Here is a 21,965-nt window from a genome sequence, read left to right as displayed (position 1 = left end):
TTGGAGTACGAGCGCTTTTAGTCCTTAAAATTTGAAAGAAAACAAAAACAATTTCAAATGTTTCAATTTCTAAGTGCATTTAGTTTTATTGACTGATTCCTATATATATATACTAGAGAGGGACAGCCCGCGCGACACGCGGGAATTTGGTGCTTGTGATTCAAGATAATTAATAATTATTGTTTAATATTTTGTAGTATAGGAACTGACGTATGATGATTTTATCATGTGATTTTAATAGAAAAATCATAAGTTATATAGTGAGTCAATAAAAATAATGTGCAATGAGACATCCTTATCGTTATACTATATAAGAATCCGTTGTGATCAAAAGTTATGTTTGAATTTTAACTGCAAAGATAAGGGTGGTTTGAAAATGTAAGAATATTTGAAGTGCAATTGAAAAGTATCCAAAGGTCTCTTCTAAAACTTATCCAAGATGATAAACATTTTAAAGTATCAATTGGACCCTTCATCTCTTGAATCTATATATGTTCGTGAAAGATCCCTCAAGCAATGCTTCTGATTTCTCCCTCGACTTAATCTCAACTTGAATTATCAAGTCAAGTTTATCCATCAATCACTTTGTGTCCAATCTAATCTAAAATAATTTTATTTTTAACTAACTATTTATATAATTTAGTGGATATAATACGACTTAATCACATGTTTCTTGCAGAGATAATAATACTAAAAAATGATAGATAGATAAGAAACTTAAGTGGTCTTTTTCAAAATTTTGTAGAAACTATTCAGATTTGGTATTTTTTGCTAGGGGCATTTCTTTATAATCTCATAAATAAGTTCAAATATGCATAATTGTTAAAGATCTGAATTGAAACTATCCTGATTATAAAAAATTAGTGCAAATAATATTTTCTAAATTTGAAATTGTAGAAAATGGTAACTAAAATCAGAAGAAATTCCTCATATGAATTTGAATTGCAAACTATAGATAGAAACTGCTTAATGATATTTTTCAATATTTACTTGTATAAGTATCCAATATAACATCCCTACTTAATTGACTCATTTGAACTATGGATAATAGTTGTTTCAATCAAATCAAGAAACATTATTTATCATTGTACAACATACAATTATGAGTAAATGAATTAATACAATGCAATCAAAATGGTGCTGTAGATAAAGCATTTAAACTCATCAAGTTCAACTACAAATTTTTTTAGATAGCATAAAAAAGCAAATTTTTTGTATTTGAAACTATATAAACAGTATAATACAAGAACGAGATCATAATATGGAAAGTAAATAGAGTGCATATGACATCTTAGGACTATGTAGCATGATTAATTTTCTTTTTAGTTTCAATGAAGTACAAAATTCTAAGTTAATAAATTTTACAATCATAAAATTCTCAATTAAAATAAACACAAGCTGAATTTCAAATCATATTACATAAAAAAATAACTACTTGAACCATAACTGCTGGAATGTAGTCAACAGATCCCTGGAGTCAAGAATAATAGGAGAAAATTCATGAGAAATAAGGTTATTTGACTCAAATAAAGAGATAATACCTTGGCTGAGGAGGAGAAGATGATAAAATTGCTTTTCTGATTATTTTAGAAAGTGACAACATTATCTCAAATTGTACTTTGATCGGAGACAGAATCTCTGGGATCTACTAAGAAAAACAATACAATTAGTTAGTTTTTGGAATTAGAAGTATCAAAAGGCAAACTATATGGAGTTCTTGAATAAACCAATCATCAGAAAAAAAAAATTACAATTGAAGAAAACAAACCCAAAAAACTCACCTCAATTTAAAGGAAAAACTATGCATTCCACGAAATATTTAATAGCCATAATAAAATCAAAGAGGTGAAACCGAAAAAGAAGAAAGGGTATCGGCTAAACATGGAGACATAAATATGATAATGATTGTTCAGATAATAATTAAGTTAATTAATTGTAATTAAAATTCAATTATGTAAACATCCAATTAATTCCTTAACGGATGAGAAAGGTTTCAGAAAATTGGAAGGCTTGGATATTAGTATAATAAATGATTAAAAGGACTTTTATGTAATTCTATCAAAATACAAGCTTTATTCAGTTGTACTTGATACTCAATTTGGCACTAAACATTGTAATATACCAAACCTGCCCCTAACCTTAAATGTCTGAAAGGTTATATAAGTAATTATAGTGAAATTAAAGGTATAATGACTTGTACTTAATGTTCCAATTACTCTTCAAACACTCTCATATTCCCAAAATAGCCTCACCCCTGCAGTTGAAATTTAGTCCTAAACTCGTTCTTATATAGTATAAGGATATATATATATATATATATATATATAAAAGGAGTTCGAACTTATAGTTAATCAACTCATTAAAGCTCGTTTCAATTCGAATAATTTTTAATATTTTTATTTAAAATATCAGTATTAGTAATAATTTAATATTAAAATTGAAGAATTAAATAAATTTTTAAGGCTTTGAATTGAGTTTGAACCCATCGAATAATAAATCGAAACGATCTTGAGTTTAGATTTTGAGCTTGTATTGGATTCGAGTTCAAACTCAAATTGTGAAAAGTTCGATTCGATTCAATTCGCGTATTGCTTTAGTCCCTGTCACAAAATTGTAAATTAGCTTAACGTATTGCACTATCATACTTGTCATTCCTTAACTACTCCTAAAAGTAACATCCAAACTCCATTTATATATGCATACGAATCAAAGAGTTTGGCTAATGAGGAGGGTTTCATGTGCTAATTTTTTTAGTAAAAATGAATTAATTTGAGAAAGTGTATTATATGAAGGGGTATAATAAGTGTGAGTGTATGTATTTACATCACATCTTTCTCGAATTTCAATTGTACCTTTATTTTCCATACTGCAAATGGTTGCTCTTCTCATGCTTGGTATTTTCATACTTGATGTAAATTGAGACTCAATTTTATGGTTTCTTGGACTCTTTTTTGGGCAGTTTTTTGCTCTTTGGGGTTAAACCTGGACGAGTTGCACAAAGTTGCTGTCTTGGGTCTAATTTAATTTTGCTTTTCTTTTTTAATCATAACCACCAAAAACACGACCAAAAAAGAAAAAACTTCTGCCGGGAACAAGTACCCTCTGCCTCTCACGTTTTCCACTGAAATCCTTTGTCATCATTAATTTCAGAGGCTTCCTTTGCAATTAGTCAAATTCAAAATTCTTGATTTTGCTCGCAAAAATGTGTTCCAAAGTGTAATTTACCAGTGCCGTTACAGAATATTTACAATGATGGAAACCGTGAAGGCGGCAAAAACACCGACAATCTGAATCATCTTTCCGATGATGATCATGATGTTAAGCAAGTTTTTTTTTTTTTTTTTTTTTGGAATAAAAACATCATCAGTATCTTATATGATCCAGCCAAAAGGCTATCTGACTTGTTTGATTTCACAAGACAGGCAGGGTTGTATGTGGCTCTCCCCGGCGTAACTAATTTTTCTTTAGCTTCGACAGAATATCCATGGATGCTGTTTTTCTTGCTGTCTTCTTGTTTGCAGCAGTTGGTCTACGAGCACAAGGGACACCATTTGCATTAGCCTTAAGCTTGCCATCCTCCTCCTCCTTGACAAATTTTCCCTTTAGCATCTCCAACATAGCCAGGGATGCTTTTTTTTCTGCTGCATCCTTGTTTGCCGCAGATTCCTGACATATGTGAGTAGCACCATTTGCATGAACTTCAAGCTTGACGGATACCTCACCATTTTCATATGTGACAGACTTGTTCATGTCAAAGTGTTGCTTTGCACAAAATTCCTCCAGTTCCCTCACAGGTTGGAGCTTTAAAGTCTCAGGGGTAGGCAGAGGCTCAAGAAGTGGCTTTATGCTTTGAAATACAACCCCTTTGTCATATCCAGAATCAACATATATTGCCCCGGCAAGAGATTTTATAATATCTGCAAGAATCTGAAAAATATGAGGTTGTTAGCAGCTAAATACTCAAAAGAAACATAAAAAATAAGCAACACTGTGCTACAGCTAAAATAATAAAGATTGTTTTTTTATTTTACATCAAAGATGGAGGATTACCTTGATTACTGGCTCTGACTCCCACCCAAAAGTCGAGTCTCGTGATGACTGCTCAAAATTTTCAGCAATGGCAAGAATGCGCCGCTGCAGGTCTTGTGAATCATGTAGAATGTGCTTATGAAGCCCAGCTCTAATTGCAGTTCGTGCACAGCAGTCATTGTTCACAGAAGCTGACCTTAAATCTGTTAATAATCCAGAAGACAGATTGGGATGCTCATTGTGGAAGTGCTTGGTGATGAGATAATCCAGCACCGCATCCCCAAGAAATTCCAGATGCTGCAAATTCCATTGAAATGGAAACATAGACATGAAAGATCCGCAATAATATCTTTACTAGAAGGCATGCCAGTGATATCTGCAGTATGGAACTATTGACAAATTCAAACTAGTGCATGATATAAGGATCATGCAAGCAATCTAGCTATCGAAGAACCAGAACATGCAAACCCCTCCTATGTAAATTTTCCCAACAAACATAGTTTTGCACTTAATCATGTGCGGAAAGGCATATATCTCCAGGGCTATTATCAACTAAACGAGTAATAATATGACTTTTCCCCCGTAAAGCGGTAGCTAATTCTGATTTCATCTGGTGGCTCCAAAATACATATGGTAATTCAAATAGACTCGAATGATCTAGTAAACCTGTAAATAACTAATCAACTCGACCTAAAAAGTACAACTAATAACACTACTTGTAGTATGAAATATGGCACTAGACTTCAAAAAGCTAATCTCTACAAGCAAATAATATCAACATACACATCAAACAGCTTCTCTTTTGGTGCAATATATATCTTGAACCACTAAACTGAATACTGAGGAAAAATACTAAAGCCGGACGAGCAACCAAAAAGATATTTCAGTAGATGAGATTTAAGTGCTTCACAATTTTCCAGGAAATCAAAGTTTGATATAACAAAAACACATGCCTATGCACAATCAAGTTGTGAAAAAAAAAATGAGGAAACAATGAAGGCATCTCCAACAAGATCATGAATTCGTCAAAAACAATTAGAACGGGTTACCTTCATAACAACATGAGAAAAAGGAAGGGAAAAGATTACCTCATAGGATGTGGGGCTCTCGGGTCGCACGTAAGAACCATGAGTAAGTGCTTCAACAAGGAGAGAAGCATCACGGAATGAGTACTGATTCAATAGAGACTTGAAAAATCTGAGATCAACCAGCTTCTCTGGATTTGCGGCGACTGGCCTTTTGTACTGAACATAAACGAAATCAACTTCAAAACCCATCCATTTCATGAACGCTAAGGCTGCTCTTTCACTTGTCGTACAAATGAATACACCAATAAGGGCCTCAATTACATCAGCAACCGTCTTAATTTTAATCGTCCTTTTCTCCCTGGCATAAACAATTATTCTAGTTGAAAGCACTTCTTTCCGCAGTGTGTAGGTTTGAGAGTTATCACCAGGTATGATCCATGTTTTAGGATCAAAACATTCATTGCGGATAAACCCCTGAAGTTTAAATCTGAAGTCAGATGAGAAAAAAAGCAAGGATTGTATATATTGCTCAAGGCAATAACTAGCAGAGCAAGTCAATATAGTGGATAACGAATGTAACCATGAAGAGGCGGAGATAGAACACTATTGGTGATGCTCAAAAGATAATTAACAATCTGACACTCAAAAGTCATGGAACAAAAAACAAATGTTACTATAAGCTGAAAGAACTACACGGGACTAACCTCAATTGATCAAATACATATAGGAAATTGAGTTCACTAAGTCGGTTATTACCCTGATCTAAACCGGAAAAACTTGAAACGCCAGTTTTCAGAAGAACTCATATTTCAAACCGAAGTAAAAGTAGATAACTCTGCTTTGTGGTACTCTCGTGGAAAAGATTAAATATTGTAATGATGCAACTACAATATGCCACCAACCTTCCCTCCTACTTTTCATCTATCCAAACTATTCAAGTTCTTAGTATAATCCCTTTTTCATTTTAGACAGCTTGAAATTAATTGCGGTTCAACTCAATTTCTTAATTTCACCACAAACCAGACTGCATATCTCTTCCTTGTGTAGACTTTTCTTTACACCTTTCTTCCTGAGTCCTGACAGTCTGTCTTATGAAAAATTCATAATGGACACTACAATACAACAGTAACTTAAAAAAGGAAATTTTACCGATATCTTCTTATCGCATCCCAGCTTGCAGAGTGCGAGGTTGGAGACGATTTTTGTTCTCTCCTCAGTAAGAAGACCATTGTTGTGATTTTGATGTGTCTTGAATAGTTGTTGACTTGTAGCATATTTCAAGAAGGAGTCTCCAATGGTTGCCAATGATGTCAAATGAAAATTCTCTCGGCAATTTTTAGTCGTAATTGCCTCTAAGACCTAAAAGCAGAAAAACATTAGCACGGGGAAAATCTATTGAAATTCTCTTCAATGGTGAAAGTCTTATCAGATTTGTCAGGAATATTTGACTACAAAATGCATGGTAGAATAGTTCCAAAAGGAGCAATATGGACGTAAATGTACGTATGTCAATTTCAAAATATTCATATGGCAACTCCTAGCTACTAGTTTCGACTTTGGTCCTTCGCAAACAAGCCAATGAAGAAAAAAGAAAAAAAAAGCTGCTAAGAATGCTTTTCATAAAGATTGAGACATTCAAACTGAACTTCAGGTTTTAAAGTATCTGCCAGCTTGCTTTAGCTTACAACTAATGCTAGTACACTCAAATATTTATGTAGGTTTGATGGACAAATAACCTCATCTTGTTCTGTTACCTTCGACAAGCTAGGCTGTGCGTAGCTTATGGCTAAAATTAAAAAGCCTGCTGTAATGCAATATAGATTCTACCTATAAGATCAAACCTTTGACAATTCATTCTAACAGCTGTTTTTGGTAGCAGTTTTCTAAAATAAGCTTATGCCTATCCGTGTATAACTAGTTAGAGGAATTATCAATCTATATCCAGTACAAAAAAATAACCATAGCATTATTTGTTGAATCACATTGAAGCAAGCTTGCAACACAGTTGTGTTTTACTATTATTAAGTTATAGGAAGATGGGAACAGAGAACAAGAAAGGAAATGACAAGTAAACTTTTCATTTTTTGGCTTGAGTGAAGAATAAAGTAAATAAAAAGAGTGTAGAAACCAAATTCTTCTCCCTTCGGGCCCCAACCACAATTACATAATCTAGCCATGAGCAAAGCAGATCAAAGTTTGGTGAAACTGTTCCCTTGCTAGTGCAGTTTATGTTTCTTATATAGAGGTTCATATGCTTTGCAGTAACAAATTAATGGTTTTGCAGAAACATCGCTGCAGAAAAAGGTTGGATTTAGCTGCAAGTGTATATGAGTAATGCAGAGCAAGGAATTATGTACTATTCTAGGCTATTATTTGTTCACCTATGTTTATACTTAATCTGTAGTCCATAATGTGAGACATATTGTGGCTTCATGCAGGAATGTCATCCTTTCATCCTTAACAAGGGACATTGGGACAGGTATTGGAATGAAGGAATTCCAAACAGCTGTTTTCTAGTAATTTTTATTGGGTTTTATATTGGAAATGAAGATACTCCTTCACAGATAGATAGCTAATGTTACAGAGCTATGTTCTCTGCAACTCATTTGCAACATATTAATAAATGTTTCTATGTATCGTCCAAAAAAAAAAAAAAAGATTCGTGCCTTTGCTATTTTTATTAGTCTTCTCCAGTTAAAGGGGACGAAAAGAGGCTTAAACCCTCATTATTATATGATGTAAAGCTCTAACCAACTCAGCTTGTTCATTGCATGACAGAAAACCTTTCTTTGCTCAAGCATGGAAGGATCTCAATGTAAGTTTTTCACTAGTCCTAATATGACAAGCACACAAGAAAATAAAATAAAATAAAATGAGAGACGATCTTAGTATAGTTTCTAAGCCATAGTTGGAGGATAAACCTTGATCGTCGGAATCATATCATTGAGCTTGCAGTCGTCCATTAGCATTCTTTTCAAGTTGCCAGCTGTTAAGAAGGACTCTATCCGTTGTATGATGGATGGAGCATATGCGAAGGAAGATACTGAACCAATGGATATGGGAGACATGATCACTTTACAAAGTTCTGGAGGCAACTCAACTGATGCCTTTCTCGAGCCTACAAGGATTGTAAAGGAAAAAAAAGAAAATGGTCACCAACCATAAGAAATTGTAACTTTGAGCAATTTGTTATGCATAATTGTAGCAACATAAAGGGAAAAAGAGAACCAAGAAGCAGGGTTCCAAATTCTCTTTATTGCAGTAAGTTTTGAAAGATGCATACAGGCTAATAGCCTTTACTTAACCCATAGATTGAGATTTTAGACTACAAAATTTGTGCTTTGCAAGTTCCTTCAAGGTACTTCAGTAAGCCTAAAACAAGTACAAACTTAAAGCCAAATCTGAAACGTAGCTAAATGATTCACCAACCTTTTGTCTCTTGATTCCTACATCCCAGAAGACAGTTCTGCACCTTAAACAGACGCTGTCCACAAAGAAATGGTTCTCCCTCAAAACGCAATGTGATCCCATGCCTACAATGACATTTTATCACACACAACCTTGACTTCAACCTACAATATTTGCATAAGAAATTTTTTTACATACCGTTTTGCAAAGTTTGGTTTATAAGTAATAGATCCTCTTCTTTTCCGGCTGTTCGGATCATCCAAAATGCCAGTAGTGCAATACATAAAACCATCATGAGGAGTCACAACCAAAGAATTCTGCAATGTGCAGCGGCAGATCAATCCATTTATTGTGTGCACTTGAACTCTGTTAGAACAACCATGCATATGCTTATCTGACATGTTTCCCTGAGGAAATAGAACAGAACTAACACACTTCCAATCAATTGATGGATTTTCATGCGGGCTTGTAGATGGAATCAGAAGATAATCAAAGACATCACGTTGACTGTTTCGATTTAATCCACTCAATGCTTCCTTAAGCTTATTCTGATTGTGATCAAGGAGCAGCCTTAAAAGTGTAACTTGAAACTTCTGGCAAAGAACAACCTGGCAAAAGAGATGTCGCATGATCAAAATAGGACTAAATTCTTTGTCTAACACTTAATATGTTACAGGAAATATCACTTTGGCATTGTCATTTATGATATTTACCTCTTCAGACGCGAGTTTAATACGTCTAACATATTTCATTCGTATCTTTAAGCTGCCTCTGGGCACATCTAACTCAAAATTCAGAGTCTCATCATCAAATTCAAGCCTTGCTCTTGTAGCAAGCAAAATATCGTGAGGCATGGTGTTGCAACTAAAATCAGGCTGAAGAGCAATTTGGTAGCAATGATACAATGTCTCAGACTCATTCCCAGGACAACCAACCAATTCCGAAGGGACATACTGCATATGTTCCTCATCATGTGCTTGATCACCTATTCATTCAGATGAAGCGAATTATTAAAAGAAAAAAAAATGGTAACAACCATAAAACTAGAAAAAAAAAAAAAAGAACTGTTATTCTTTTTATTAGGTAAATCAATAAGAAGGAAAGGTACTCAAAACTTACACTGCTCTAGAGCCTCTACATTGCCCTCAACTCCGTTTGGATTCGCCTGCTTTTCAAATATTCTAAAAATTTTTAAAAAGTATTCTAATTTTTTTTTTATTTTTAAAAGGCACCCGAAAATAAATTTCAAAAACACCTTCAAAAACATCACAAAAAGCATCACAAAATACGTCCCCAAAATATATTCCAAAAACACCACAAAAAACATCTTTGGTAAAAATTTTAAAAAAATGCTGCTACAGTAAAATATTTCAAAAACACCTTTAAAAATAGCTAATCCAAACGGAATCACCAATTCCGTTAGCTTCTTTTGTCCTCTCTATCTCCAAAAACAAAAAAAAAAAAAGTTTGTGTCAGAACCCTGAACGGAATTTAAGTAAAAAAGAATTTGATTTCAACAATTGAGAATAAAAAACAACTGCTCTTGCCTGAACAGTAAAAGGGACTAATCAAACTTTCACCATGATTTCTAATATGTTATTTTCACACCCTATTCTAAGAACAACAAAGATATAAATATCCCTTAATACGACTAAAGGATAAAGATATGAATATCCCTTGATACAACTAAGCAGAGACCTCTTTCAATAGAGTAACAAGGATTCAATTTAGAAACTCAGAGAAACTACACAAAAGAAAGGGTACAAGTATAAAGCAGAAAAATTGATTAACTAATATGATATCTTTCATGCAGCAAATTATTAAGAGAAGCAAAAGAACTAATAAACTTGGTAATAAGGAAAGCTTTACTTACAGTAGTACAAAAACCTCAGTGCAGATACACAATTCGCAATGATCAGAGCCAGAGGGAGAAATGAAAGGATTTATGGGCTTGTTTTGCTTTGGCAGCAAGGAAGATGCCGTGAGAGTAATACTAAACAGTGGGACTGAAATACCACTAATAAAAAGTCTCGAAAGTGAAAGGGGGAGACTTCAGCTTCACTTTTGCATTTGTCTAGCACTTCAGCTCGTGGAGAGGAACTTCACAGGACACTTTTCCAAATGTGAAATGTAACTATGTGCCTTCTTTTCCAAAAAAAAAAAAAAAAATTCCCATGTGCCTAACCTTTTTTTTTTTTTTTTTCCTTCCCCCTCCCCTAATCCCTCAGGCAGGTTTGCATGGCTGTGTTCTATTATTATTTAATCAAACCATTCGGTTAACCAGTGTCCCGTGTCAATTGAGAGGGTTTCATGTATTAATTTTTTTAACAAATCTGAATTAATTTAAGAAAGTATTTTAAATACAAGTATATAATAAATAGAGGGTGTGTGTGTATTTACATGATAAGCTCAATATATAATTTAAATATACTAACGAGTGCTTTGGAGCAGTCGCTGGAAAAAGATCCTTAAATTAAAAAATTAGCCTTGGGTTGAGTGGAATGAGTAGGGAATCTTAAGATGGAATTAGCCTTTCTCCCATGTTCCTCGACCACTTTTTTGGGCAGTGATATTTTTCCTGGAGGAGCATGACTGGATTCCATTTTTAGGTCAAACGCGGACGAGCTCTTCTCCAACTGCAATTTGTACTGAATCAACCCTTTCTTAATAAATTCTCGACTTGCCAAAATAATTTGGCTAAAACTCGAGAGTTTATTTGATGATATTGTCATGAATAATTTCACCGAATAAGTAAAAATGGTTCCTATTAACACCATCGTACGTACGTTGCCAAATTAGTTCTCTTAAGCCTAATTTAGTTTTGCTTTTCTTTTTTAATCGTAATCACCAAAAAACGATCAAAAAAGAAAATTTCTCTGTGGAATATATAATACTCTCACGTTTTCCACTGAAATTCTTTCTTTGTCATCATTAATTTTTTGAGGTTTGCAACAAGTTTCCTTTGCAATTAGTAACATTTTGTTCCAAAGTGGTATTATTTACCAATGTTGTTACAAAATACAATCATCGAAAATCATGAAGGCGACGTATAAACACCAACAGATCTGAATCTCCTTGGCAGATACACATCCTTGTTTGAAAAGTAATTTTTTTTAAAAAAAAATTTTTTTATATTTTTCGTAAATATATTTTTATCTCATACACATCGCAGAGAACCGGAGGAGGGAAGACGAGGACCTATGGGCTTGTTTTGCTTCAGCAGCAAGGAAGATAAAGCGAAAGTAACGTAATAATACTAAAGCGGGGCTAAAATACCACTAATGAGTCCTTTTGAGTTTTGTCTTGATCTTGAAAGTGAGAGGAAGAGACTTTAGCTTGACTTTTGCTTTTGTCGGGCACTTCAGCAAGTGGAGAGGAACTTCAGAGGACAACATGTCCATTTCCTAAGGCGGTGGTAGTACGAGAGTGTCCGTGTTCGTTTGAGGTCTAGATTCCCAAACATTTTGAGGATTTTCACATTCTCGGATGACATGTGCTGTAACTACGTGCCTAACTGTGAATCCAATGCCAATAATAAAGATTTTCACATTTTAGGATTTTTCATAGCTCTTAAGTACTGCTCCATGTAATTACATAGTTGCGTGTTTCATTGTTATTATTTAATCAAAGGGTTTGGCAAATGAGTGGAGAGGGTTTGATGTGTTAATTTTTTGGCAAAAAATGAACTAATTTGAGAAAGTGTTTAAATGTAGAGATATAATAAATGTAACGCTGTAGTTTCATTTATTGTTGCATGATCCTCTAACGTCTCAAAATGGCCACTTTATCCCTTATAATTTTATGTAAAATGGGATCTTGACGGAAAATAATCTATGTAATGTCGTCAATTGAAATACCAATAATGTCTTTACTTAAATGATAAATCAATCAGTAGGTTAATTCCCTTGCATGAAAGTATACGGGGATTACGTGGATAACTAAAAAAAATCACGAGAGGGTAAAGTAGATATTTATATAAATTATAAAGGAGTTACATAGATATCAAGATTTTATTGCAAGTGCTTTCAGAGTGCATTTGATATAAATGCTATAACTGATTGTGCATTCCGTTTTTTTTTTTTACTTTACATAAAATCATAAGAGAGTTATGTGGCTATTTTGAAAATTTAGGGGATTCATTTGGCATTACATAAAATTAGAGGGGTTAGAAGCAATTTACCCTTAGGATAACGGTTGATTCCAATAAACCTCTCAAAAAATCTCTCTCACATCACACCCCTGAATGTGGCTCTCCCCGGTGTAACTTATTTTTCTTCAGCTTCGCCAGAATAGCCATGGATGCTGTTTTTCTTGCTGTCTTCTTGTTTGCTGCACTTAGTCTGCGAGCATAAATGACACCATTTGCATTAACCTTAAGCTTGCCATCCTCCTCCTTCAGGTCGAAGTGTTCCTTTGCACACAATTCCTCCAGTTCCCTTACAGGTTGGAGCTTTAAAGTCTCAGGGGTAGGCAGAGGCTCAAGAAGTGGCTTTATGCTTCGAAATACAACCTCTTTGTCATATCCAGAATCAACGTATATTGCCCCGGCAAGAGATTTTATAATATCTGCAAGAAGCTGAAAAATATGAGGTTGTTAGCAACTAAATACTCAAAAGAAACATCAAAAATAAGCAACACCGTTCTACAGCTAAAATAATAAAGATTGTTTTTTTATTTTACATCAAAGATGGAGGATTACCTTGATCACTGGCCCTGACCCCCACCCAAAAGTCGAGTCTTGTGATGATTGCTTAAAATTTTTAACAATTGCGAGAATGCGCCGCTGCAGGTCTTGTGAATCATGTAGAATGTGCTTATGAAGCCCAGTTTTAATTGCAGTTCGTGCATAGCGGTCATTGTTCACAGAAGCTGACCTTAAATCTGTTAATAATCCAGAAGACAGATTGGGATGCTTATTGTAGAAGTGCATGGTGATGAGATACTCCAGCACCGCATCCCCAAGAAATTTCAGACGCTGCAAATTCCATTCAAACGGAAACATATGTAAACATGAAAGATCCACAATAATATCTTTACTAGAAGGCATGCCAGTGATATCTGCAGTATGGAACTATTGACAAATTCAAACTAGTGCATGATACAAGGATCATGCAAGCAATCTAGCTATTGAAGAACCAGAACAAGCAAACGCTCCCATGTAACATCTAGTTTTGCACCTTATCGATTAGTCATGTGTGGAGAAGCATATATCTCCAGGGCTATGATCAACTAAACAAGTAATACTATGACTTCCCCTCTTAAAGTGGTAGTTAATTCTGATTTCATCTGGTGGCTCCAAAATATAAATGGTAATTCAAATAGACTTGAATGATCTAGCAAATCTGTAGATAACTAATCAACTCCACCTCAAAATACAGCTAATGACACTACTTTTAGTATGAAATATGGCACTAAACTTCAAAAAGCAAACACATCAGCAGCACACCCATCAAAGAGATTCTATTTGATGCAATATATATCTTGAACCACTAAATTCAATACCGAGGAAAACGGTAAAGCCAGATGAGGAACCAAAAAGATATTTCAGCAGACGAGAATTAAGTGCTTCACACTTTTGCAGGAACATTTGACACACCGAAATGACATGCCTATGCACAATCAAGTTGAGATAATAAGACATCAGAAACAATGAAGACATCTCCAACAAGATCATGAATTCGTCAAAAACAATTAGAACGGGTTACCTTCATAACAACATGAGAAAAAGGATGGGAAAAGATTACCTTATAGGATGTGGGCCTCTCGGGTCGCACGTAAGAACCATGAGTAAGTGCTTCAACAAGGAGAGAAGCATCACGGAATGAGTATTGATTCAATAGTTTCTTGAAAAATTTCAGATCGACCAGCTTCTCTGGATTTGCAGGGACTGGCCTTTTGTACGGAACATAAATGAAGTCAACTTCAAAGCCCATCCATTTCATAAACGCTAAGGCTGCTCTTTCACTTGTTGTACAAATGAATACACCAATAAGGGCCTCAATTACATCAGCAACCGTCTTACTTGTCTCCCTGTCATAAACAATTCTTTCATTTGAAAGCACTTCTTTCCGCAGTGTGTAGGTTTGAGAGTTATCACCAGGTATGATCCATGTTTTAGGATCAAAACATTCATTGCGGATAAACCCCTGAAGTTTAAAACTGAAGTCAGATGAGCAAATAGAACAGTTTGTGTATATTACTCAAGGCAATAACTAGCAGTGCAATTCAATACAGTAAATGATGAAGTAAACCATGAAGACGCAGAGATAGAACACCATCGATGATGATCAAAAGATGAGTTACCATCATATGCATCAATGTAGTAGCCAAATACAAAATCCAATACTCAAGTCATAAAGCAAAACAAATATTACTGTAAGCTGAAGAAAGTTCATGAGACTAAAGTACTAAACTGAATTGATCAAGTATGTATAATAAATTGAGTTGACTGTTGAGGTCGTCTTGGTCTAGTAGTAGCTAAGGTTGAGACCCACGAATTAAAGGCCTTGGGTTCAATTCCCGTCTTCCCCCTCCCCGCTTCGCAAATTCCACCCCTCTCCTACTAAGAAAAAATTGAGTTGACTAACTTGGCAATTCTCTGGTCTAAACAGGGAAAATTTTGAAAAGACAGTTTTCAGCTGGACAAAAATTTCAAACCAAAATTAAAAGAAGATAACTCTGTTTTGTGGTGCTCTCCATGAAAAAGTTTAAATACACCAATTGTGATATTTTGATGATGCAATTACAATATGCCTCCAACCTTCAACCCCACTTTTGATCTATCCCAACTATTCAAGTTCTCAATATAGTTTCTTTTTCTTTTAGACAGTCTGAAAGTAAGTGCAGTTATTATTCAATTTCTTAATCATTATCATTATCATTACTATATAAAAAGTATGAATGTTGGTTCTAGGGAGTGCAAGTGTGAGCACTTTTTTATCTTAGTTTTTGTTATTCCTAAATTACCCTTGTATCTTTTAATTAGAATAATTGCATTTTAATATGACACTAATTAAAAGAAATAAAACACCAATTGATTACATTTTAATAGTATTGGTAATTAGAATTAAAAATTGCTCATTAAGAACTATTTACCTACCCTTGGACTCCGTCTCAAATTATTATACGTACCAAAATTTTTTGATTGAAGTATGAGAAATTTCTCATTAGTCATTAGTTGAGATTGTTAAAAAAAAATCAATTTCAAAAAATAAATATTCTCTAGAAAATGGAGAAACAAGGACAAGAAAATCCTTATTCATCCGTATATCTTCACACAAATATCGCGAGTAAATTTTACAATTATGTACTTTTTACCAATATCAAGAATTTTTCATGTTACATCCAATGGAAATTCAATATACAAAAAATGATGACACCTTTATAACTGATATAGCAGTATTAAACTAGAAAAAAGAAATCTGAAATAGCACCATACGAATCACTGTTATCATTATTAGCAACCGATCGAAACAAGAGAAACTGAAAAAAAAAATTGAAAACTATTTATAAAATGACATAAAGTAAATAGCAAATGAATTAAAAAGTTAGAATACAATTCAAATAATACCAAAGACAACATCCATATGACTGATATCCAAGAGAAGACAAACATTGTTATTTACAATAATATGGTAATGCTTCATTTGTATTGGTTTGAGCAAACCAAATCCATCCGTCAAGTCAGAAACTATTTCCAACGATAAAATAAGAATTATAATAAGAGTAAATTTAAAATGGAGAATGATAAATTCAAAATGATATCCAAATTTGTTTTTGGTGATGTCCAAAATACCCTTATTTTTCTAATGATTAGATATATTTATTGTATTGCAATATTAGTGAATAATGGAAGCGGTTATGAAATGAACAACTTTAAAATTAGTTAAATTTCATTTATGGTGACAATTGTAATTAGATAGATTTAGTGCATTCCAATAATTGATATTAATGATAGCGGTTATGGATTAAAAGTTAGCAATTAAAAACTAAAACACTGCAATATACAAAAACTTAATGTTAAAATTATTAATTGGCCACACTTCTCATTCCAATTCCATGATCATAAAAAAAATAATACTAAAATAAAAAATATTGTGCTCATATGAAAAAAGTAGAATTGTTGCTTTTGTTTCGCATTGTATTGTGCTAAAAACATGAATAAAAGAAAAGGAAAATAGAAAAATTTCAACTATCTCTATCTATAAATTTTCAGTTGTTAGAATATATAAACCAAAAAAACTTTACATGGTGGATCATTTATACTCTATTATTGACAGCAATAGAATTGACATAATACAAAGAATTCAAATTACATGTATGTTTATTTTCCTAACTTAATTATATTCTTCGTTTATAAAAATTGTGATGATTGTGATTTATATGCAATAGAATCATGAATATACAATAATTTTGGTAAAACATGATAATATTTGATATGTTAGAGTTCAAGTTATAAATCAAAAAGTGTTTGATTCATGATTTCCAATTTAATCTTTAGGGATATGTCAACTACATTGGAATGTTTTCTGTCTCTTTTCATTTAATAAAATTTTTAAAAGTAACTAGCTTAAAAAATAAATAATATAAAAATACTATATTAAGATGTTAGTGATCAAAATTTCATAAAAATTTTTTAGTATCTAAAGAATAATATATTTTAAGATATTATAATCACGTGCAAATCACGTTAACTATTACTAGTCTACCTAAAATTTCTCAACAGCCTAGACTGCATCTCTCCTCCTTGTCTAGACTTTCGTTTACACCTCTCTACCTGAGAGTCTCTCTTGCGAAAAGTTCATAATGGACACTGCAATAAAACAGTAAGTTAAAAAAAGAAAAAAGTTACCGGTATCTTCTTATGGCATCCTAGCTTGCATAGCGCTTTGTTGGAGATAATATTTATCCTGTCCACCGTAAGAGGACCTATGTCGTGATTTTGATGTCTCTTGAATAGTTGTTGACTCGCAGCATATTTCAAAAAGGAGTCTCCAAGGGTTGCCAATAGTTTCAAATTAAAATTCTCTTGACAATTTTCAGTCGTAATTGCCTCCAAGACCTAAAAGCAGAAAGACATTAGCACAGAGAAATCTGTTGAAATTCTCTTCAATAGTGCGAGTCTAACAGATTTGTCAAGAATATTTGACTATAAAATGGACGGTAAATTAGCTCCAAAACAAAAAATATAGACGTAAATGTGCATATGTTAGTTTCAAAATATTTATGAGGCAACTCCTAGCTACTACTTTCAACTTTGGGTCCTTTGCAAACAAGCCAATGAAGAAAAAAGAAAAAAAAGCTGGTAAGAATGCTTTTCATAAAGATTGAGACATTCAAACTGGACTTCAGGTTTTAAAGTATCTACCAGCTTGCTTTAGCTTACAACTAATGCTAGTACACTGAAATATTTATGTAGGTTTGATGGACAAATAACCTCATCTTGTTCTGTTACCTTTGACAAGCTAGGCTGTGCGTAGCTTATGGTTAAAATTAAAAGGCCTGCTGTAATGCAATATAGATTCTACCTATAAGATCAAACCTTTTGACATTTCATTCTAACAGCTGTATTTGGTAGCAGTTTTCTAAAATGAGCTTATGCCTATCCGCGTGTAACTAGTTAAGAGGATTTATGAATCTATATCCAGTACAAAAAAATAACCATAGTACTATTTTTTGAATCACATTGAAGCAATCTTGCAACACAGTTGTGTTTTACTATGATTAAGTTATAGGAATCCCTTTGCTATTGTTATTAGTCTTCTCCAGTTAAAAGGGGACGAAATGGGGCTTAAACCCTCATTATTATATGATGTAAAGCTCTAACCAACTCAGCTTGTTCATTGCATGACAGAAAACCTTTCTTTGTTCAAGCATGGAAGGATCTCAATGCAAGTCTTTCACTAGTCCTAATTTGACAAGCACACAAGAAAAAAAATAAAATAAAATGAGAGACCATCATAGTATACTTTCTAAGCCATAGTTGGAGGATAAACCTTGATCGTCGGAATCATATCATTGAGCTTGCAGTCGTCCATTAGCATCCTTTTCAAGTTGCCAGCTATTAACAAGGACTCTATCCGTTGTATGATGGATGGAGCATATGCGAAGGAAGATACTGAACCAATGGATATAGGAGACATCATCACTTTACAAAGTTCTGGAGGCAACTCAACTGATGCCTTTCTCGAGCCTACAAGGATTGTAAAGGAAAAAAAAGAAAATGGTCACCAACCATAAGAAATTGTAACTTTGAGCAATTTGTTATGCATAATTGTAGCAACATAAAGGGAAAAAGAGAACCAAGAAGCAGGGTTCCAAATTCTCTTTATTGCAGTAAGTTTTGAAAGATGCATACAGGCTAATAGCCTTTACTTAACCCATAGATTGAGATTTTAGACTACAAAATTTGTGCTTTGCAAGTTCCTTTAAGGTACTTCAGTAAGCCTAAAACAAGTACAAACGTAAAGCCAAATCTGAAACGTAGCTAAATGATTCACCAACCTTTTGGCTTTTCATTCCTACATCCCAGAAGATAGTTCTGCACAGTAAACAGATGTCCACTAAGAAATGGTTCTCCCTCGAAGCACAATGTGATCCCATGCCTACAATGACATTTTATCACACACAACCTTGACTTCAACCTACAATATTTGCATAAGAAATTTTTTTACATACCATTTTGCAAAGTTTGCTTTATAAGTAATAGATCCTCTGCTTTTCCGCTTTAGCAACGAATTGCTGTTCAGATCATCCAAAATGCCAGTAGTGCAATATATGATACCATCATGAGGAGTCACAACCAAAGAATTCTGCAATGTGCAGCAGTAGATATTTATATAAATTATAAAGGAGTTACATAGATATCAAGATTCTATTGCACGCGCTTTTAGAGTGCATTTGATATAAATGCTATAACTGATTGTGCATTCCATTCTTTTTTTTACTTTACATAAAATCATAAGAGAGTTATGTGGCTATTTTGAAAATTTAGGGGATTCATTTGGCATTACATAAAATTAGAGGGGTTAGAAGCAATTTACCCTTAGGATAACTGTTGATTCCAATAAATCTCTCAAAAAATCTCTCACATCACACCCCTGAATGTTTAATTCAATCAATCGACTCTTGTATAAAATAAATTTTTTTGTCTTTCATTTTAAAACGTTAACTTTACGTCCTTACAAATTCAATTTAGCAAATTTTAGTCTTAATTTAGGTTTTCGACCACTTTTTAGTTTGAAATTACCATGTAACCCACATGTAATTATTTTTTATGTACAAAAAGGTCATATCTCATTTTCTAATGACAAAATGAATATGGATTGGATCCCACTTGCGTGGGGGGAAAACGGATATGATTCAGATTAGATTTTACTTTTTTAGGAACAAAAATGAATATAAATCAAATTATTTATTTAATTGCAAATGGTATCTAAGCCTTTTTGCTCCTAAGAAAATAACTATGTGTGAGTCACATGATAGATTTAAGGTAAAACATGATCCAAAACTTATATTGGGATCAAATTTTACTGATTTGATTTTATAAGAGATGTAAAGTTACCATTTTAAAAATGAAAGACGAAAAAATTTATTTGATAAAATGTAAAAAACATTTTTAATGATTTTCCCAAAAAAAAAGGGTGATAACATCTTAAAGACCATTTTGCGTAATATAGCTCCAAGAACCATTAGGCATTTGAAAGCATAGAATTGGCATTAGTATTTTTAGATTTATGTCCTGTGAAGAAAGAAATATGAAAATTGGATAAATTATTGTACTAATTAGTCCGGCTATGTTTATTGTTGAATGGAACTTTCACATCAGTACATAACGAGGTTGCGAATGAGGGATCGCTATCCACTCCTCTACTTTATACTCCACAAACCATATGGTTTGATTCTTGAGATGTCAATCAATCCTACCGCGTTGAGGGAATTCAATGAGTGAAGCGTCCGAAATGACGAGGAGTATAACAGACGGACTACGGCTTCGATAATTTCCCTCCAAGACTTTCGATGCCCAGGTGTTGGAACGATCTTATTAGGGCCTATGCAACGTCCAAGGGAGGTTTGCAAAGAGAGGCCCTACAGGTTTTCCAGGCAATGCGGCGTTCTGGAGCTTTGCCCAATGAATACACCTTCCCGTTCCTATTCAAGGGGTGTGCTTCCGTCTTAGGCCTCTATGATGGGAGGCAGATTCACGCTGATGTCAAGAAGCGTGGTTTAGATACAAATGTGTACGTCCAGAATACTTTGATTCACTTTTATGGGTGTTGTAGAAAAATTATTGATGCGCACAAGGTGTTTGATGAAATGTCCTACAGGACTGTAGTATCTTGGAATTCAATGCTTTCTGCTTTCGTTGAAAATTCATGGTTCAGAGAGGCAATTGAGGTTTTTTTAAGCATGAGGAGTTCTGGGTTGGAACCGGATGAGACTACCATGGTGATTCTGCTTTCAACTTGTGCAGGAACGGGCAACTTGAGTTTGGGAAAATGGATACATTCTCAAGTTATTGTTACAGCTATGGTTGTTAATTGTCAGTTGGGCACAGCTCTCGTTGACATGTATGGAAAATGTGGCATTGTGGATTATGCAAGACTTGTTTTCAATGGGATGAGCGACCGAAATGTCTGGACTTGGAGTGCCATGATTATGGGATTAGCTCAGCATGGTTTTGCTTTTCAAGCCCTTCAACTCTTCAAGGCTATGAAGAACAGTTTGATTGAACCTAATTATGTGACCTATCTCGGGGTCCTTTGCGCTTGTAGCCATGCTGGACTGGTGGATTATGGGCGTCGCTTCTTTTACGAAATGGAACACATTCATGGGATCAAACCCATGATGGTACATTGTGCAGTCATGGTAGACATCTTAGGCCGCGCTGGACATCTTGAGGAAGCTTATAATTTCATTTTAAGTATGCCGACTATGGCTGATGCAACTATATGGAGGACGTTGCTTAGCGCCTGCAACATTCATGACATTAATGATCGTACTGGGCTGGCAGAAAAGGTTAGACAAAAGTTGCTTGAATTAGAACCAAGGAGGAGTGGCAATCTTGTAATGGTAGCGAACAAGTACGCTGAAGTTGGCATGTGGGAGAAAGCAGAAAGCCTACGAGGAAGTATGAGGAACGTAGGACTAAAGAAGACGGCTGGGGAGAGTTGTATAGAGATCGGTGGTTCTACCTTTAGATTCTTTTCTGGGAATGATTTTTATGTTGCTAATAGGGAAATCTTGTTGTTAATAGACCGACTGAATTTGCATACGAGAATGATGGTTAACTGTCACAAATGACTCTTAGGAGAGAAAGAAAAAAACCACCAGTGAAGCTCACAATGATGACCCTTTTTGTAGCTAAATCTTGCACTGGTCCTCGCATCAAATACAGTCGAGTAACATGGATCCCGATTGCTAGAGAGCAAGATTATGGTCATTGTAAGCCGCTGCGTACCCCTTAACGTTTACCATGAACCAAGCTTCTGATTTAAGGTA

The 21,965-nt window shown here is 34.2% G+C and overlaps 3 protein-coding genes across 4 annotated transcripts; 1 reads left to right on the top strand and 2 right to left on the bottom strand.

Moving 5' to 3' along the window:
- Positions 1-3,165: 3,165 nt before the first annotated feature.
- Positions 3,166-10,475, bottom strand: LOC113726155 (endoribonuclease Dicer homolog 2-like). Its single transcript, XM_072074475.1, has 10 exons — positions 10,353-10,475; positions 9,585-9,903; positions 9,179-9,450; positions 8,664-9,073; positions 8,487-8,590; positions 7,979-8,175; positions 6,207-6,416; positions 5,118-5,531; positions 4,051-4,326; positions 3,166-3,927 (listed from the first exon to the last, which is right to left on the bottom strand). The coding sequence occupies exons 2-10, from the start codon at positions 9,790-9,792 to the stop codon at positions 3,454-3,456; spliced, it is 2,565 nt and encodes an 854-aa protein (XP_071930576.1). The 5' UTR covers positions 9,793-9,903; positions 10,353-10,475; the 3' UTR covers positions 3,166-3,453.
- A 1,708-nt stretch (positions 10,476-12,183) lies between these two features.
- LOC113726157 (endoribonuclease Dicer homolog 2-like) lies at positions 12,184-14,894 on the bottom strand. Of its 2 annotated transcripts, none has more exons than XM_027249718.2 (4): positions 14,769-14,894; positions 14,210-14,611; positions 13,165-13,440; positions 12,184-13,041 (listed from the first exon to the last, which is right to left on the bottom strand). In XM_027249718.2, the coding sequence occupies exons 1-4, from the start codon at positions 14,778-14,780 to the stop codon at positions 12,697-12,699; spliced, it is 1,035 nt and encodes a 344-aa protein (XP_027105519.1). In that variant the 5' UTR covers positions 14,781-14,894; the 3' UTR covers positions 12,184-12,696. The 2 variants fall into 2 exon arrangements, with proteins under 2 accessions (XP_027105519.1, XP_027105517.1); XM_027249716.2 differs by having other exon boundaries at positions 14,717-14,806.
- A 5,302-nt stretch (positions 14,895-20,196) lies between these two features.
- Positions 20,197-21,912, top strand: LOC113726154 (pentatricopeptide repeat-containing protein At2g36730). The gene has a single exon (XM_027249707.2). It carries the CDS (start codon positions 20,484-20,486, stop codon positions 21,765-21,767), a length of 1,284 nt encoding a protein of 427 aa, XP_027105508.1. The 5' UTR covers positions 20,197-20,483; the 3' UTR covers positions 21,768-21,912.
- Positions 21,913-21,965: the final 53 nt, after the last annotated feature.

The sequence above is a fragment of the Coffea arabica genome, chromosome 2c (assembly GCF_036785885.1).
Source record: "Coffea arabica cultivar ET-39 chromosome 2c, Coffea Arabica ET-39 HiFi, whole genome shotgun sequence".
In the NCBI taxonomy this organism is placed as follows: Eukaryota; Viridiplantae; Streptophyta; class Magnoliopsida; order Gentianales; family Rubiaceae; genus Coffea; species Coffea arabica.
The sequence above is the reverse complement of the archived record's forward strand: the minus strand, read 5'-3'. Positions and strand labels throughout refer to the sequence as shown.

Bases quoted from the DNA above. Each gene is read 5' to 3' on its own strand.
- LOC113726154 (XM_027249707.2), top strand. From the start codon at position 20,484: ATGCCCAGGTGTTGGAACGATCTTATTAGGGCCTATGCAACGTCCAAG.
- LOC113726157 (XM_027249716.2), bottom strand. From the start codon at position 14,743: ATGGTGTTCTATCTCTGCGTCTTCATG. The intron at 13,441-14,209 runs GTAATCTTTTCC...TGGAATTTGCAG, and splicing joins AGAGGCCCACATCCTATAAG to CGTCTGAAATTTCTTGGGGA. The intron at 13,042-13,164 runs GTAATCCTCCAT...CATATTTTTCAG, and splicing joins GGTCAGGGCCAGTGATCAAG to CTTCTTGCAGATATTATAAA.
- LOC113726155 (XM_072074475.1), bottom strand. From the start codon at position 9,792: ATGTTTTTTGTGGTGTTTTTGGAATATATTTTGGGGACGTATTTTGTG. The intron at 8,591-8,663 runs GTATGTAAAAAA...ATGTCATTGTAG, and splicing joins AAACCAAACTTTGCAAAACG to GCATGGGATCACATTGCGTT. The intron at 4,327-5,117 runs GTAATCTTTTCC...TGGAATTTGCAG, and splicing joins AGAGCCCCACATCCTATGAG to CATCTGGAATTTCTTGGGGA.